Consider the following 17,163-nt stretch of genomic DNA (forward strand, 5'->3'; position numbering starts at 1 on the left):
ATATTTAAAAATATATATACATTAAAGTTTGACGTACGTTACAATTATCATTTTAATTTAATGAATATAAATTTTAAATCCAAACTTCTAAAAACAATATGAGGAGGGTTCAAATGCACCCAAATTTTTGTGCACCCAAATTTTTGTGCTCCCAAATGCACCCTATCTTTCAAATCTTTTTTCTCCGTTTTCAATGTCCGAATAGTCAATCCGAACCGTTAGATGCGTTCTATATATTAAGATGTGCTTGGAGACCAAATTTTACATTTTTTGGAATTTTTTTACTATTTATTAAGCCACTTTGAAAATCACTGATTTTACATTTTCTGGACCATTGGATCAGCGATTTTCAAAGTGGCTTAATAAATAGTAAAAAAATTTCAAAAAATGTATAATTTGGTCTCCAAGTACATCTTAATATATAGATCGTATCTAACGGTTCGGATTGACTATTCGGACTTTGAAAACGAAGAAAAAGGATAGGGTGCATTTGGGTGCACAAAAATTTGGGTGCATTTGAACCCTCCTCAAACAGTATTAAACAAATTTCGAGATATATAATAGCTGAAATTTAAAATTCTGATACTGAAAAATAGACCAGACTTCCATATAGCGGCCACTAATTTTTCTTTTCTTTTTCCCAACTAGAAGTTTTACGCGGAAGAATTTAAAATTGAGCACTCCTAAATTCCGAATTTCCTCTAATGTTTCTTTCTAGAAATATAATATAAAATTTTATATTTAATAGAATAAAAAATTTCGGCAGTTAGAAGCAAATCAATACAATTATCACCATGATACACATATCTAAAATATGTTCAAATCAACACAATTAGTCTTTAATTTATTTTCGTAATAGCTTTTTGTCTCTCGTATTTGAAATACATATCTAGAACACAGTACCGAAAAAAAATCTTTGGAAACATAAATATTACATTTTGAAAGCATATTCAACAAGTCCAGAATAAAAGTAAACAACAAATAAATTGAAAGGAAAATAAAATGATAACAGTACGGAAAGGAAACCTCCAAAATAAATTAAATTAATAGAACACTATGGAGGGAACATGTTTGCAGATGTCGCGGATCTCATCTGCATGCTCTTTTAATTTCCTGCACTCGCCTACAATGAGTTCTTTGAGGTTGGACAGGTACTGAAGCCCGAGAGGCACCCCCAGCTTGTCACACGAATGTAGTGTCACTTTCTGAAGTATGGGCATGGCACCCGACTTTATCTCCAATTCTTCTAGATGGCGTAGGTTGATAAACTCCAACTCATGTAGCTGTTTGAAGCCTCCAGCTGAACAGCTCATCTTTTGATTCTCTTGTTTCCACAACCAGAGCCGCCTGAGATTGCATAGCTTCTCTAGCACTGACAGCGGGTCAACATTGAACTGGAGACCGTGGAGTAGAAGCTCTGTGATGTGGATGGGAAACATGCCAACCTGAAGCAACAACTTATTTTCAACGGATGGGGACATATCACGTAGAAACAGAGATTGTAAATGTTGGTAAAATGGAAATCTTTGCATGTTGACTATTTCTAGTGGCACTTGATAGCCAAATAACTCAAGAGAGGTTAGATGCTTCAGTGTGTCAAGCAACTTGGCAAATGAATCCCACGAAAACGAGCTCTCCACTTCGATATCTAAATTGCGCAGATTAGGTAGTTTAGGTAACTGTGCATTCCATGACTCTCGGCTCTTCACACCCCGGAGTGTTTGGAGAGTTCTTAAGTCGGCAGAGGATGAGGGTCCTGAAGTATACCTCGGTAGCTCCACATGCCGAAGTGTTTTCACATTCCATATATATTCAGGTAACTCGCCAACATCATGTACATCACTAAAATCAAGGGTCTCCACAAATTTTAGGCCGCTAATGAACGACTCAAAAGATGTTGTGTTAATTAAACCACTCCCAGCAAGTTTGCAATACCTTAAATGAGTCAGTCCATGAAAATACTCAAAGTTAATTGGGTTATTAGGAGAATACTCATGCATGTCACTCAACACCTTAAGCAGCCTTTGCTGAGAGCAATTTGGCAATGGCCTCTCAAAGCACAACAAAGAACGGAGATTTGGATTTGCATGTAACATCAATTCATCGCAACCCGAGTAATGCACTGCCACACGGCGTGCCTTGGCGACGCTCATCCAATTGTCAGGAGGTTTCGAGCAAATTGTGACAAAGTTATCCTCCTTGGCCTTTTGGATGGCAACTTCACGAAGGAGATCATGTATACGACAACTTGTGATGGAACCAACGTGAGATCTCTCTGATACTTGAACCAAGCTTCTATTGAAAAAAAATTAAACGAATTTCTTTGGATTATAGAAGGTGTATGTAGAACTATATATATATATATATATATCTTCCACAAAACACTGGATGTGCATATCGTAAACTGAAAATAAATGTTGGGAAACGAAAAGCAGTAATTGTTACTGTTGTAGTACGGGTGTACCGAAATTTTTATTAATATCCAAAAATTCTATCAAATTACTTAATCTACCCAAATTTGCGCAAAATCTCGAAAATTGCCCCTTCCAGTTACTAAATAACCGGACTCTATCCTTCTTTCCGGTGATTTAGAGAAGATTTCCGGTTACTAAATAACCGGAAATTAAGTTGGCTATGTTTGACCAGTTACTTACTAACTTTTTTTTTTTTTTTTTTACAAAACAGAAATTTTTTAAATTTTTTATTTTTTGTATTGAAATATTAGAAATATTGATATATTTCTTTGAAAATAGATGAAATAAATATAATTTGATTTATTAGAAAGATTGCAACAAACAATCCGGATCAACATTTTTCAGGCCGGATTTTTCGCGACTATAAGAAAAATTAATATATTTCTTTATGTGTTGTTGGAAAAAAATGAAAATTCCTAGATTCTAAGTTATTGATCGCGGTTCAAAATTCACTTCTAGGTAAATACAAAAAATATTGTGATCCTTCTAGTACATTTAATTTTTAAAAAGTTGTATCTATTTCTGAAAAAAAAATAAAAACTTTAAGTTATTTAATGATTGATATTAAAAAAAAATTCTCAAAATAGATACAACTTTTTAGAAATTAAATGTACTAGAAGGATCACAATATTTTTTGTATTACCTAGAAGTGACTTTTAAACCGCGATCAATAACTCACATTCAAAACATATTTTTTTTCCAATAACACATAAAGAAATATATTAATTTTTCTTACAGCTGTAAAAATACGGCCTGAAAAATGTTGATCCGGATTATTTGTTGCAGTCTTTCTAATAAATCAAATTATATTGTATTCCATCTATTTTTAAATAAATATATTCAACATTTATAATATTTCAATAGAAAAAATACAAAAATTTTAAAAATTTCTGTTTTGTAAAAAAAAAAGGGCCAAACAAACAAAAGTTACTTAGTAACCGGTCAAGCCACTTTCCGGTTATTTTGTAACCAGAAAAGAACGGAAGTTTTTTCTAAATCCAGTGACTAAATCACCGGAAAGAAGGATAGAATCTGGTTATTTAGTAACCGGAAGGGGCAATTTTTGAGATTCTGCGCAAATTTGAGTAGATTGAGTAATTTGATAGAATTTTTGCGTCATTTAATAAAAATTTCGGGGGTATATAAGTAAGTAAAAGGTCTAAAAAAAAGACAATAGTTAGCTTGTTGAATCTAAGATTCAAGTTTTGTAAAACATAGGATAATATGTAAAACTAGCTACTGAGTAACAAAATGAGTACTCGAATGAGTAGGGGTTTCAATGTGTATGGTACGGGTCAGGTGGTTATATTTTCATACCTATGTCTACTCATACTGTACCCTTACCCATTAAATATTAGCTTATTCATATCATATCCTTACCCATTAAAATAACAGTTAATGAAACAAATAACAATAATTAGCGAATGAATTGAGAGCTTATATAATTTATGATCACAAAATATAACAAATAAATAAATATATAAATACATCATATTCCTAATAACAGAAAAATATAATTTTTTTTATTCCATTTATAATTATTGATATTATTATTTTAAAAGATATATATTATTAATTAAATGAAATAATAAAATATTGTATAAATCAATTTTGTCATAAATTACTAATTAAAAAATATATAAAATGTTGGATAAATTATTAATTAAAAATTATATGAAATGTAATATAATTCAATCTAATTATAATAATAAAATTACATAGTTATATGTATAAATAATAAAATTATCATATTTTTTTTATATTTATTAATTACCCTATATAGTTATAGATATGAAATAGCTCTTACCCATACTCTTATCCAATAAGCTAACAAAAAAAAAATCCTACCCATATTCATACCCGATAAGCTAACGAAAATGAACCTTACATATATCCATCTTATATATCGAATACGATATGGGTCGGGTAAACGATTAAAAGGCTATCATTGACACCCCTACGAGTGAGTAAAAACCAATCATATTAAGTACATTTACCAAAATGAGCAATCATGTACTGAAACAAGCAATCAAAATAAAGGAAATAATTGTCAATAGGCATGTTGTCGAGACTAATTTGTTTTTCTTATTATTTTTGAAGAACTTATAGTTATTACATAGATTCTTTTTAATTAGCACAAAAGGATTACCAAATTAAGGGTGCAACGAGAAAAAAAAAATGTAGTTATGTATTGAAACAAATATTAATGTAGCCTACACCATTATTTATTTTACTCCCTGTATTTTTCAAAGTTAAATCTAAGATGTATAACCATATCCTTAAATACAAGACACAACATTATGTTCTCTGATAAATGCAACAAAGAAATATTTTAGGCATGTTTGTTTTAAACTAAATAGTATACTTAATCTATATGAAAAATGTTAGTCAAGAGTATGAATTTATTGTTAAAGAACCAATTAAATTTTAAAAGTAAGATGTCTTACCACACAAAAAATATAAATAAATAAAAATCAACTGTATCTAGATGAATCTGTAAAAGAATGTTGAACTATGGAAGTATACCTTTGCACTAGATCCTCTAAGAAGATCTCAGCAGTATCCTCCAATGTTCTGGATTCTTCTGCCGGTATGAGCCTTTCAGCAACCCACAACTGAATTAAACTTTCAGCATTGATTTCATGGTCTTCAGGAAAAACCGCCAAGTACATAAAACAAGACCTGAGGACAAACGGCAAGTCATTGTAGCTGGTGGCTATGATCTCAGTACATTCTCTCCCATCAGTTCCCCAGTTCATAGTTTGCAACATTTTACTCCAAGCAACATAATTGGCAGGTCTTTTTGATAATAAACCTCCCAAAACCACCAATGCAAGGGGTAATCCGCCACATTTTTCAACAAATTGTTTCCCAAGCTCATACAGATCATCGAGATACTCTCTACTCAAATCTCGATTAGGCAGAGCCTTTTTCAGCAAAAGCTCTAAGCTCGGTTTCTCAGTTAAATAGGGAAGTTTATATGGTTCAGCATCACCGACAACGTTTTGGATTCTAGTAGTTATGATTACTCCACTTCCAATCTCATCAGGTAGCACCCCACCAATTTGAGCCCATAGATCACTTGTCCATATATCATCTAAGACAAGAAGGTACTTCTTACCATCAAGAGTTTCGTGAAGCTTTCTCAATAAATGTTCTTCTCCCCGTTCTAGGTCGTTTGGAAGGAGAGGCTTGACTTGCTCTATTATCTTTCTCAAAATATCCATTAGATTGAACTCTTGAGAGATAGCTACCCATATGTGAACACCAAACTGTCTCTTAACATCATTGCTGTTGAATAAGAAGTTGATGGTCATCAGTTTTTGAAAGATTGAAATATCATATTATTAATTAATTATTGACATTGTTGCTTCATATAATCATATTTACCTATTGTACACTTTTCGAGCAAGAGTGGTTTTTCCGAGGCCACCAGATCCCACAATTGAGATGATAGCACGCCTTTTGGTGCTTGTGTAAAGTAATTGTTTAACAATGTTGTCCCTGTGAGGATCGAAGCCAACAACAGAAGGATCATCAATGTCAGGTACTATAAGGGGCCTGAACGGTAGTTTCGGCCGCTCTCCACTGCCTTCACCCGAAAAGGTTATTTCATATTTCTCTCTGCTTTGTATGATGTCCTGAATTCGTGCCAGGATCTCATTCATCTCACCGGCAAGGTTGTGCAAAGCTGGGAGCGTTTTGCCCTTGCTCCACATCCTTTTAGCAGCACCAACAATTCGAGAACATCCTCTCGGGAGCTCTTTCGAAGGGTTTTCGGGAGCCTTCAAGAAATGGGCATTGTCAACAACATCTTCTATGTCGTAAGCAACATCTCTGACCTCATTGACCCAATTTTTCTGCCTCTCATTTAAGGTCTGCATCATGTCGGCATCCTTGAGAAAAGATTTAATCCGACTAAGCTCACGACTCAATGTTTCCACTTGCTTGCCGACGCCTTGTATTTGTAGAACCTCTTTAACAACAGCATCCGACAAGTTCTCCAAAACAAAAGTAACTATCCCTTCGGCCATCTTTCAAGTTGCTTCGTCTATTCTTGGCCGTGCAAACTGGGTGAACAATTGTACCAATAAATTCGAGTAAGAATAGTGTTTTGAGAAATAAGGGGAAAAAAACAACCATCAATTATTCTTGGACGTGCATACTGGTAAGATATGGAACTGTATATACTGGTTAACTTGTAACGCTCCAACAATATGGTACTACCTCAACATCATACTAACAAACAGCTAGAGAGAGCGAATGAGCTATTGATTAGTGGGTCTTTTGCTAACAGCGACACGCGCGTTTATAAGATTTCTCAAATATAAATAATTATTCTCTTGTTAGGACTAAGGATTTATAGGATGACTCACATCTTGGTTTATCCAATAATATAATACTTCGGTTAACAAACGGTGTGATTTGATGACCAAACTGATCGATTTTATCCGAAAATAAACAACTTTTTTATTATTACAATTATGCAATTAATGAACAATATGTACGTTTATCAATATCGTTTTTTCTCAAAAAAAAAAAATCACACCAGAATATTGTTCTGAAAATTGGAATCGGAATCGGATAAATCGGCCGGAATCGGCTGAATCGTAGGGAACTCGGATGTTTTTAGCAAAAGCTTATTTTGTACTAAAAAAATAGAAAAAAATGATAAAAAGTAATTTGTCAAAAAAATTATGTTAAGATAAAATATTACACTCAAATAATCTACTAATATAATATAATACAAGCATTATAACTAAAACATTTTATTTTACTGTCAAAAGCTATACGACCTAGCTGAATCATCTCGTTATTCTGTGTATTGAAATATAAAGTGGATATTGTTGTACTGATTCAAATAATAAAGACATTAATATGATAACAATCATATTTGTGCTGATATTACTTAAATAAATAAAACTTATTTAATCTTAAATAAAATAATAATAAACAAACTAATATTAACAGGAGAAATACTTCTTCTTTTTAATTTTAACATTTATATTTTCATAACAATCGAATTTTTAGGTTAATCCTATACTCCCATCCCTTAATTTAGTCAAAAAAAAAAAAAAAAAAAAACAGTCGAGTGTCAACAGCTGTACACAGGACACCCTTGTCTCTATTCAGTTTAACATTACAAATTTACAACAATCCGTTTGGATCATTTATCTATATAAGAGATGATATGAACATGGTCTACTGTAAAACAATTATATTGTCAAAATATAACAGTACACCTCATGTACACCATGTCTATCTAACATTTTATAATCCTTTAACGCTTCTTCTCTTCTCCGAGTCGCATCTATTTTTCCCCAATTCTCTTCGACATCCATGGAAAAACACAAATTGGTTCGATTTAACTATCAAAACAGTTTAATTTGACTCTAAACGAAAGAGAGAGAGAGGAAATTTGACCGATTGTTTCGATTCATCATCGATTTTATCGTTTTTTTGCACATAACTCGCACAACCGAGTCAACTCGGAAAAAATCGGCTCGCCTCCGGCCGATTCCAGTCCGACTCGGCCGAGTCAACTCGGAATCGGCCGATTTCCAAATCATTCCAAATCATGGTCTAAGTACATGATTTGTAAATAATAGACCTCAATTATCCGTCATCCAAATTTACAACTAATTTTAAAACATTTTTACAATGAAGTACATGCTCTGTAAATAATTGACCACAATTAAATATACAATTAGGTATGGCAATTAATAGGTACGCCAACTTAATTGAATGACTGAAAAATTTTGTGAGTAATAAATAGGAGTCATACCTCTGTGAGTTTATTTCTTCAAATGCTTTGACGTTTGAATATCTATTTGCTATTATTCTGGGGGTAAAATGCTTTAAATATGATTGCTATATATGCTGAAAGCTGGGATAGATGAGATGAGAAGTTTGCTAGATAACAAACCTGGTTTTATGAGCAAGTCTGGGATATATAGATGAGATAACAAGTTTGCATATATGCTACTAAAAGCTGATGTTGTCTAAAGTTGAGTTTATGGAAGCATAATTAAAGTTGAGAAAGATACCAAAATAAATGGAGGGTGGGCCCAACTAATTCTCCACAAGATATCAGGCTCATAATACGAAACACTCAATACAAAATTATTCGATAATAATTGGCAAACAAAATAATTAACGTTACTATTTTTATTTTTATTTTTATTTTTTTTGTACGTACGTAGGTCAAAACAATGAATATGCAAACAACATAACTACAACGATCGAGGATGTCCTCCTTAGGGCACCTTTAGCTTTAATCCCTATTAATCCAGCCAAATAACCATTTCTTAGACCATATGAACAGTGAGAAATTTATTGGCGAATGGGTCGAGACACAAATGAATAGTTGAAAAGTCAAACTATTGGAGTTTGGAGACTACAAGAATGAGACTGTATTTGTGAGAGTAAAAAATAACTATTTGTGAGAGTATACCAACACAATTTTTCTTTTCTTTTTTTTCTGAATGTGTTGGTATTACTGACAGGAGTATCCGCGACGATACTCTCGCAGATATTATTTCATTCTTGTAATCAGGGTGTAGATTTGCTGAATTTATATTACTCTAAAATAACAAAATATATATGTTTAGATCTTGACTGTATGATCAAACTCAAACAAATATTAAAAAGATCCCATGTATTTTATTTCGTGTTTGATTGCTCTTGATTCTGATCAAATGGTCTGGATCTAAACATTAATATTTTGTTATCAATTAGAGGATATAGATTCTCCACTTGTCCATTCCTTGTCCAAAAAAATTTCAAAATTTATTTTATATTTTCAAAACTTATAAAATTTGTCTACTTCTGAATTAATTTTCAAAAATATGCTTTTTATCTATTTTTCAGAAAAAAAATATATAAATATTTTTAATATTCAAAATAATTATAAAATTATGTATGTCTAAAATTTGTATACCCCGTGTAGCCTCGGCCCCTGCATGTGAACCTGTCAATCTAAAGATTTGCTATTAGTGGTATTTATGAATGGAAAACATATATTTAGAGGCAGACCCACACACAGCTAGAGGGGGAAAGCTGCCTCTTCTTGGGTTATGAAATTTAGGGGAAAAAGACGGGTCCGAGTCACTTTGTCCCTCTCTGAAAATTGTTTTGCCCCTCTCTAGAACTAAAAAGCCTGCCAGACCAATTCAAAAGTAGTATTAATGAAAAACTTTATTGTTTTTCTATAAATTTTATTGAAATTTACGAATCTGAACCAACTTTTTTTTTTAAATATGTATAATGATATTTTTTTAATTATGTAAGACTATACTATATTTATTGTTTTTTATTATATTAATTGTTTTCCTATATGGTACCCGATTAGTTAATGAGTTTGAACCCAATAAGCTATTTTAATCCAATTTCTTTCCCTCTCTGACAAAAATCTTGTGTTTGCCCTTGTAACTTCTAATTATAGACAATATATGAACAAAACAAGTAAACATATTGGTTTAATTAATGGAAGACCTTGCCGAATCTTTTTGGCAGAATAATTAATATAATGTAAAAAATATATGTAAAAAGTATGTTCAAGTCAAGTGAGGGTTTTTGTGGAATTATATATATATTTTTTTGTTAGTTCGATCGATTCGTAGGTTTCTTTTGAATTATATTTTTTTTTTGTTACTTAATTATTTATAACAATGGTATATAAAATAGACCTTATGAGGGCGTTTGTGGAATTTAGATATGAACAAAAGGAATTACTAGCTAGTTAGCAGTATGTAGTCTATTTACTTTGCTCTATTAAATGACTCATTTTGTGCTGTCCATTAATATTGATTGGATAACTAGAGAAGAAAATTTGAATTATTCAAAGATGAAAAGTGTTAGCATTATAAATTAATAATATCTACGTCCTATTCAGCATGACTTGCCTTAATTTGCCGAGTCTGTCTGACAGCAACTCATTGCCACAATTTTCTCACATTTCTCTATTCATGTCTGGGAATCTGGGATAGGTGAGATGAGAATGCATATATGCTAAAAGCTGATGTTGTCTAAAGTTTGAGTTTATGAAAGCATAATTAAAGTTGAGAAAGATACCAAAAATAATGGAGGGTGGGCCAAACTAATTCTCCACAAGATATCAGACTTATAATACGAAACACCAAACAGAGCAGTACAAAATTATTCGCTGATAAAAAAAAGGAACCATCAATAATGCAGTTCACTGATGGGCTCCCCTAATATTTCACACGAGAAAGGCTCAGAATATGTCATGTCAGCAGGTTCACAAGATGTTCAAGTGTCCGAAATCCGGCCTACCAACATTTATTTGAATAGATAAAGAAAGAAAACAACACACAAGCCCAACTACATAGAAACTAAATGGACTGGATCAACTCATGATGTCAACCCATAAGAGTACATCGAACTATTTAATATCCACAAGGGATTCCGATCCGGGTTTCAAACTCACGACACCTCAGAGTACATCGGACTTAAACAGGGGCAAGTTGGTTGTAAGTATAGACAATATTTGATTCGGTACGTGGGTAATAAATCTTGGAAAACATGTCTTGTAGATTCCGATGTGAGGTCATAGTTGACAGGATCTTATCCTGTGCCACCAACTCAGATGACTGGTTTTCTTCGGCCTTATTCAGAGTATTTCTCACAGTATTCAAATCTATCTCAGGTGCAAAAACAAGCTTCGACAAATGATCCTTCTCAGCTTGCCTGTCATACTTGTCTACCTCACTTGTACCAGATGTTATTAAATTGTAGGTATAAACAAATTTTCTTTGGCCAATGCGGTATGCCCGGCTGATGGCTTGCCGACCCACTGCTGGGTTCCAAACCACATCCAACAGCACAACTCTTGATGCACCCGTTAAGCTTATTCCCTCGCAGCAGGCTCTTGTTGATGCAAGCAAAACCCTAGCATCACTATCTGGGTCATTGAAGATATCAATTGAGGCTTGACGGTATCTAGGTAGAATCTTACCGTCCATTTGTAGAATCTCTGTCCCTTCTCTCCATTGAAAGAGATTTATGAGGTGTGTCCTTATGAGCAATAGGGGTTCAATGAATTGACTAAAAATCAAGACCTTCTCCTTCAAAGCCTCGCATAGACGTACAACCTCTATAACAAATTTTGTTTTTACCCCTTCATTTGGGTTTAATCGATACTTTTCCAACTGTTGTTTGTCTACAAGCAAAGCCTCTTCCTCTGTCAATTTTAAAGTTGCAACTAAGGAAGGATGAATTGAGGCCAAGGAAATATTGTATTCAGTTTCAAAATTACAACCTGTACCAATGCTCTCCACTTTCTTAATAACATCCTTCTGGAACGAACTGGGGCTGAGAATAATAACGCACTCCCTTAACCCAGGTAGGGTTCGGAGAATATTCCCAGTGTGTATATTCACAAAGGGTTTCAAAATTGCTCTAACCTCTTCGGCATTATCATCTATTACATTACTAGTGATTGAATTCCATATTCCTTTACCTTCATTAGGATCAATAGGTTGATGCCGGCCTCTTTTTGGCCGTTTGATCAAGAATCTTTCGGCAAACTGAGGCCGAACCAAGCACAAAATATTGTACAGCTCCATGAAATTATTCTGAAATGGGGTGCCTGAGAGAATGATCCGCTTATCCGATTTTACCTTCCCTAGGGTTTTCCACAAACAACTCCTTGCATTTCTCGGTGTGTGCCCTTCATCAAGTACAAGTAGTCCTGGCCTTTCTAGTAGAACCTTTCTTACCTTAGCATCCTCCTCGGTTTTGCACCGCTCAAGTGTTAGCTTTGTATAAAGGCCATAACTCACCCCAAGGACACCATTCCCTTTATCCCAGGTACACAACTTCACCAACCGGGTCAACTTCTCAGAGCGTTTCTCATTTCGTACCAGTTTTCTTATCTCACTGTCTTCCTTCCCGGTGTACTCACTTGTGTTTAATATGTGAAATGGAATGTTAACGTTCCATTTTTTAAATTCCTCCTCCCATGTGTAGAGCATCCCACGTGGCGCAATTATGACAGGCCGACAATCTGGAAAGACTTTCATGTAGGTTTGGATGAAGACAATGGCAAGCCGGGTTTTTCCTGTGCCGGGTGCATGGCACACAACGCATCCACCGATGACATCAGTGGGGGGCCCACTGCGCAGGGAGTCGAGGTCAATCCCTCCGGCCAAATTGTTCCACATAAACTCCATTGCCTCGCGTTGATGTGCGTACATGGTGGAGAATGTGCCGGGAATTAGATCCCACACTGTACCATTTAGGGTGTTGTAACATAGTTTAGCCTCACTGGTTTCCTCATTTGCACATAGGTTACTATACTGGAGTGGGATCCTTGCCTCAGAGGTAGAGACTCTCCATGCTGATTTGTCAACCATGCTAGTAGCCTGAATTAAATGAAATTCAAATAATGAGAAACGTTTACTAACTAATTATGTACCATGATACAGGAAAAGATAAAAAGTGGTTGGGGGCACAAGTAAAATTTATAAATATGCAGTTCATATAGGGTAGAAATGCTCATCTTGTGAAACAAGAGATTATTGATTCTACGTGTTATTAAATATACCACACTGAAATGGTAAAAGTATTGCAAGGCATATGCTAATCCTAATCTGGTTCACTATAAAAAAATTAAAAATAAAAGAGAGAATCTTATGTAAAGAAACACCCGCAAATTGGAACTATATAGTTTGTTATATTCTCTCATTATTCCAAATGAATGTTACTAACATGGCATCACATATTCTGTTCATAATACAATAGACACACCTTCTAGTAATAAAAAAGGACAAAAGCAAATGCAGATATACCATGGCAGGGAGGATGTATCTGATTTCAATGCTCACAAAGGGGCAATTCTTGCAAATAACCCCAATTTGTTCATCTAATATCAAATCATGCTGTCCATTTGGGCAATACCCATTAATATCAGAAGTCCGATCCGATACTGCACCTTCATCTAAATTTAAAACCTACAAAAAGTAGAAGAAAAAAGTTTACAAGGCAGTTTTATTAAGTATGAGAAGTCCAATGCATGGGTACAAAGTTATGAAAAATAAAATGCATGCGAAATTAACGCCCAACTGCTATGAACTCCATTAAATCCTATACCAGACCAAATCAGGAAAGAACAAAGTAGGTTAACATTTACAAACAACAATTATTCTATGAAAAATGCTAGTGAAGGTACAAGTAAAATACAATAAAAACAATAAGAAAAACAAATATAGTTAAACAAAAAAAAAAAGTTCTAAGCCACTGTACCTCATCATTTCGGTACCTCCCTATATTTTCTGATTCCACAGCAAAATCATAATCAGCCCACAATTCATCCAATTCTCTCTCCTCCTTCTTTTCTCTCTCCTCCAACTCATCCTCAAAGAAGAATACCAGTGGTAGTACATCTTTCAGCCCGTACTGGTTTGGATCCACTGAAGCACTCTCATCAGACATCCTATCAACTAACATCCTCAAAAGATCTCGGCCTTTCGAACCTCTACTCCTAGTACTACTACTACTACTACTCTTGTGCCGTTTAGATGACCTAAATTTTGAGCCCGATCCATCCTTTTTAACACTATAACGGTACGGGCGTGGGAAACTTTTCGACCCGGGGGTCTTTGCCTGATAAGTGCCTGAACCATTACTGGTAATGCGGAAACCAGCACTGCGGCTCCCACCTACACTGGATGGTACATACCGAATCTCCTCCTCCCAATCAGAATCCGAGGAAGCGGATCTTAATACCCCTCTATCTGGATCAAAATCCGTCTCAAGATCCGACTCGATTACATGAACCTCGTCTGGGTTATCGAGTTTCAGTTTCTTAGCAGTCGGGCCAGGCATGAAACCATCCAATTCATCTGTTACTTGATCTGATTCCATGATTTTCCTTTTCACAGCACGATACCGCTCTTGCCAGTCCCCAATCAGCATGTCATCGTCTAGGTTATCGGGTTCGGATTTGTTAAATTCCTCCCCCGAACTGATACTACTGTCTTCCTCTTCCTCTTCCTCTTCAACAACATCCTCATCTTTCATGTCATCATCCTTTACATTTTCATCTCCAGAATCATCAGATAATTTTTGGAAGTAGGTAGAGTAAGAAACTCTCTCTTGCTTCCCCCGAGACAACCGAGTTCTCCAGCCGACACATGATGAGACAACAGCCATTTTTTTCTTGTGTTTCTTATCGACCGGTGCTTCGTTCACACCAATTATCTCCAGTTCGTCATCTTCACTGGGTACATCTATTACCTTGTCATTTCCTCTGCCTTCTTTTGCACGCCTTAAGGCAGCTATGGGAATATCTTCAGATTCACTATCGGGTGCCTCTAATAAAAATAGAAGAGTACAGATAAAAACATAAATTATGATTTTTTGGAATAAGTTCTATTGGGAAGAAAATTGATAAAAAAGTAATTGTACCGTGAGGAGGAGGTAGGGCATGAGATCGAGAGTTGTTCAGAGAAGCCCCTCCATTTAAAGTGGCATGGACAAGATCAGCACTTGCATCAGGAACCTTGCTGACTTGGTTCAGGTTTAGAGGCTCATCTTCTTCATTTAAAGATCCCTTCAAGCTGTAGCAAACAAAAGTATGAGCTCACCAGTATTATACCATTCGGGTTCTCTAAAATTTTTATTATCTTTCATTGTTTTATCATGGGGAATTGGGGCTCAACAAGTACAAAACCATTAGAAAAGGTCCGAAAAAGCATTTGGTCCCAAGTTAAACGTAAGAAGAATATAAATTCATCGGGTAAGGAAAAACCCTAATTGACATAACAGATGAAGATCATTTATCATAAATTTATTGTAATTTGCTTGTTTCCTTTAATATCTGGATATGTGTTTTGTGTAGAACTTTTGTATTATTTTTACTGCTTTTAGCTAAAACTATGTAATACTCTGTAACTGAGAGCTGGTACCAGCTGTTTGGTATCAGTCCCGTAAACTTCTGATTCCTTTAATGAAACCAGTAAGCTTTTACCCACTTATGTCAAAAAAACATAAAATAAAATGCAGCACATTCATGCCATTCAGATAGGTAATGCTGTTGAATGACAATTTACTTGCAAAATATGCTTCACAGAATAGAGTATCAGCAAATGTGTGTACCCAACCATGCAGAATAACTCCCAGCCAAGCCAAAATAATTCCGATGCCTATTTGGATTATAACGGGTCATCTTTAAGATTCGTGCCATGTTAAAACGGACAATGAAGATCTCATTCTACACAGTAGGGTACCGCACTGGATCTAAATCCTGAAAGGGAGATAGCACTTCCCCTGGTACAAAAAATTCAGGATCGATGCAAGCGAACCTTTCCTTCCATATTCTTAGTAGCTGCTACAATCAATGTACCCCATAAACTAGTTCCATGGGCCTACCGTTGAAAATAGTTCAGCATCAAAACATAACTAACATTACATTGACATGTAAGTTCCCAATTTTTCATACACAAACAGACAACATGGAAATAGACAAAGGATACGTACGATTGATTGGAAGCCAGAGGTGGAAGTGCAGAATCAGATGAGAGACCAGTGCCAAGAGTTCCTTCACCGTCCCTGTCACCACTACCACCGCCACCACCTCCGTCGGAGCAGCCCGGCCTATGACAGCTAGAGCTCTCCGATTGTCCGGATACCATTTCGAACCTGCGACCTCCCACACGGAAGTTACTTTCTTTGCCACTAGACCAAAGGCTGATTCTATACAAACGATGGAAAAACCGACATTACAAAAACTGACATTAGATCGAGTAGCGCACGAGAAACGACGACTTAAGTTAGCAGTTAGAACTGAACGAACCGTAGAGAGAAAGGGAAAAGGGTTTAGGGTTTTGTTGAAGCCTCTTCCTTCGAGTTCTCTTTCTCCGGTAGTCAGTGAGGCACCGGGGAAGAAGGAATCATCGGCTTCCTGTTGGGATTCTTGGAAAGCGAGAGAGGAGGAGAGGAGGAGAGGAGAGAATCAGAGAAGACTGACACCCTGATCGGAATGGCCCTTTCTTGTTTAAAGGAGAAATTGATTCAGAATTCTATCACAATAACCTGATCGGAACGTAGAAAGAAATGAGAATAGAAACGATTTGATGGGATTTCAAGAGCCTCAAATCATGCGATGAAATCACGGGAAAAACTATGGTATTTGGCGAGAATTCAATTTACCAGCGTGAAAAGTCCGTTTTCTTCTTGTCTTCTCCGATAAAGAAGTCTAGACTGGTGCTGTGATGGGGAAGCGGTGACAAGGGAGTAAGGGACAAAGATATGGACGGACAGGAGAACGGGGTGTCGGAGCTGGAGACTAGTGGAGAGGAAGAGAGAGAGAGAGTAAAGAGAGGATGAAATTGATGGCAATAGAAAGCTCTTCGTGAAAAAATTTCAATGGTACCTATTGTAATTTCAATGAAAATTATGACCTTTTTTTATTGTTTCTTTTCAAATCTTCAAATGAATTCTTCTTTTACTTGATCATTCCAATCAGAAAAATTTAATTCCAAATTATTTCTTTTGAACTCTATTCTATCAAAATGAATTGAATTTTTATTATACTTACGTTCCGATCACAGCTAGAGAAACACGAAAAGAGACAAACGGCGGTTTCGAGAATTTGGGGAATATGAACAACACAAATTTTCAGTTTTGATCGAAACCGTCCGATCTGTTTTGGCACGAATATTAAGAC

At 35.2% G+C, this 17,163-nt stretch overlaps 2 protein-coding genes across 3 annotated transcripts; both read right to left on the minus strand.

Moving 5' to 3' along the window:
* Nucleotides 1–1,043: 1,043 nt before the first annotated feature.
* LOC144564492 (disease resistance protein RPP13-like) lies at nt 1,044–8,423 on the minus strand. The gene is made up of 4 exons (XM_078314089.1): nt 8,260–8,423; nt 5,865–6,544; nt 5,001–5,765; nt 1,044–2,295 (listed from the first exon to the last, which is right to left on the minus strand). The coding sequence occupies exons 2-4, from the start codon at nt 6,506–6,508 to the stop codon at nt 1,044–1,046; spliced, it is 2,661 nt and encodes an 886-aa protein (XP_078170215.1). The 5' UTR covers nt 6,509–6,544; nt 8,260–8,423.
* A 2,153-nt stretch (nt 8,424–10,576) lies between these two features.
* LOC144564736 (SNF2 domain-containing protein CLASSY 3-like) lies at nt 10,577–16,491 on the minus strand. 2 transcript variants are annotated; one of them, XM_078314335.1, is made up of 5 exons: nt 15,975–16,491; nt 14,904–15,055; nt 13,740–14,809; nt 13,286–13,447; nt 10,577–12,859 (listed from the first exon to the last, which is right to left on the minus strand). In XM_078314335.1, the coding sequence occupies exons 1-5, from the start codon at nt 16,127–16,129 to the stop codon at nt 10,946–10,948; spliced, it is 3,453 nt and encodes a 1,150-aa protein (XP_078170461.1). In that variant the 5' UTR covers nt 16,130–16,491; the 3' UTR covers nt 10,577–10,945. The 2 variants fall into 2 exon arrangements, with proteins under 2 accessions (XP_078170461.1, XP_078170462.1); XM_078314336.1 differs by lacking the exon at nt 15,975–16,491 and adding an exon at nt 15,594–15,616.
* Nucleotides 16,492–17,163: the final 672 nt, after the last annotated feature.

The sequence above is a fragment of the Carex rostrata genome, chromosome 13 (genome assembly GCF_964058835.1).
Source record: "Carex rostrata chromosome 13, lpCarRost1.2, whole genome shotgun sequence".
NCBI lineage: Eukaryota > Viridiplantae > Streptophyta > Magnoliopsida > Poales > Cyperaceae > Carex > Carex rostrata.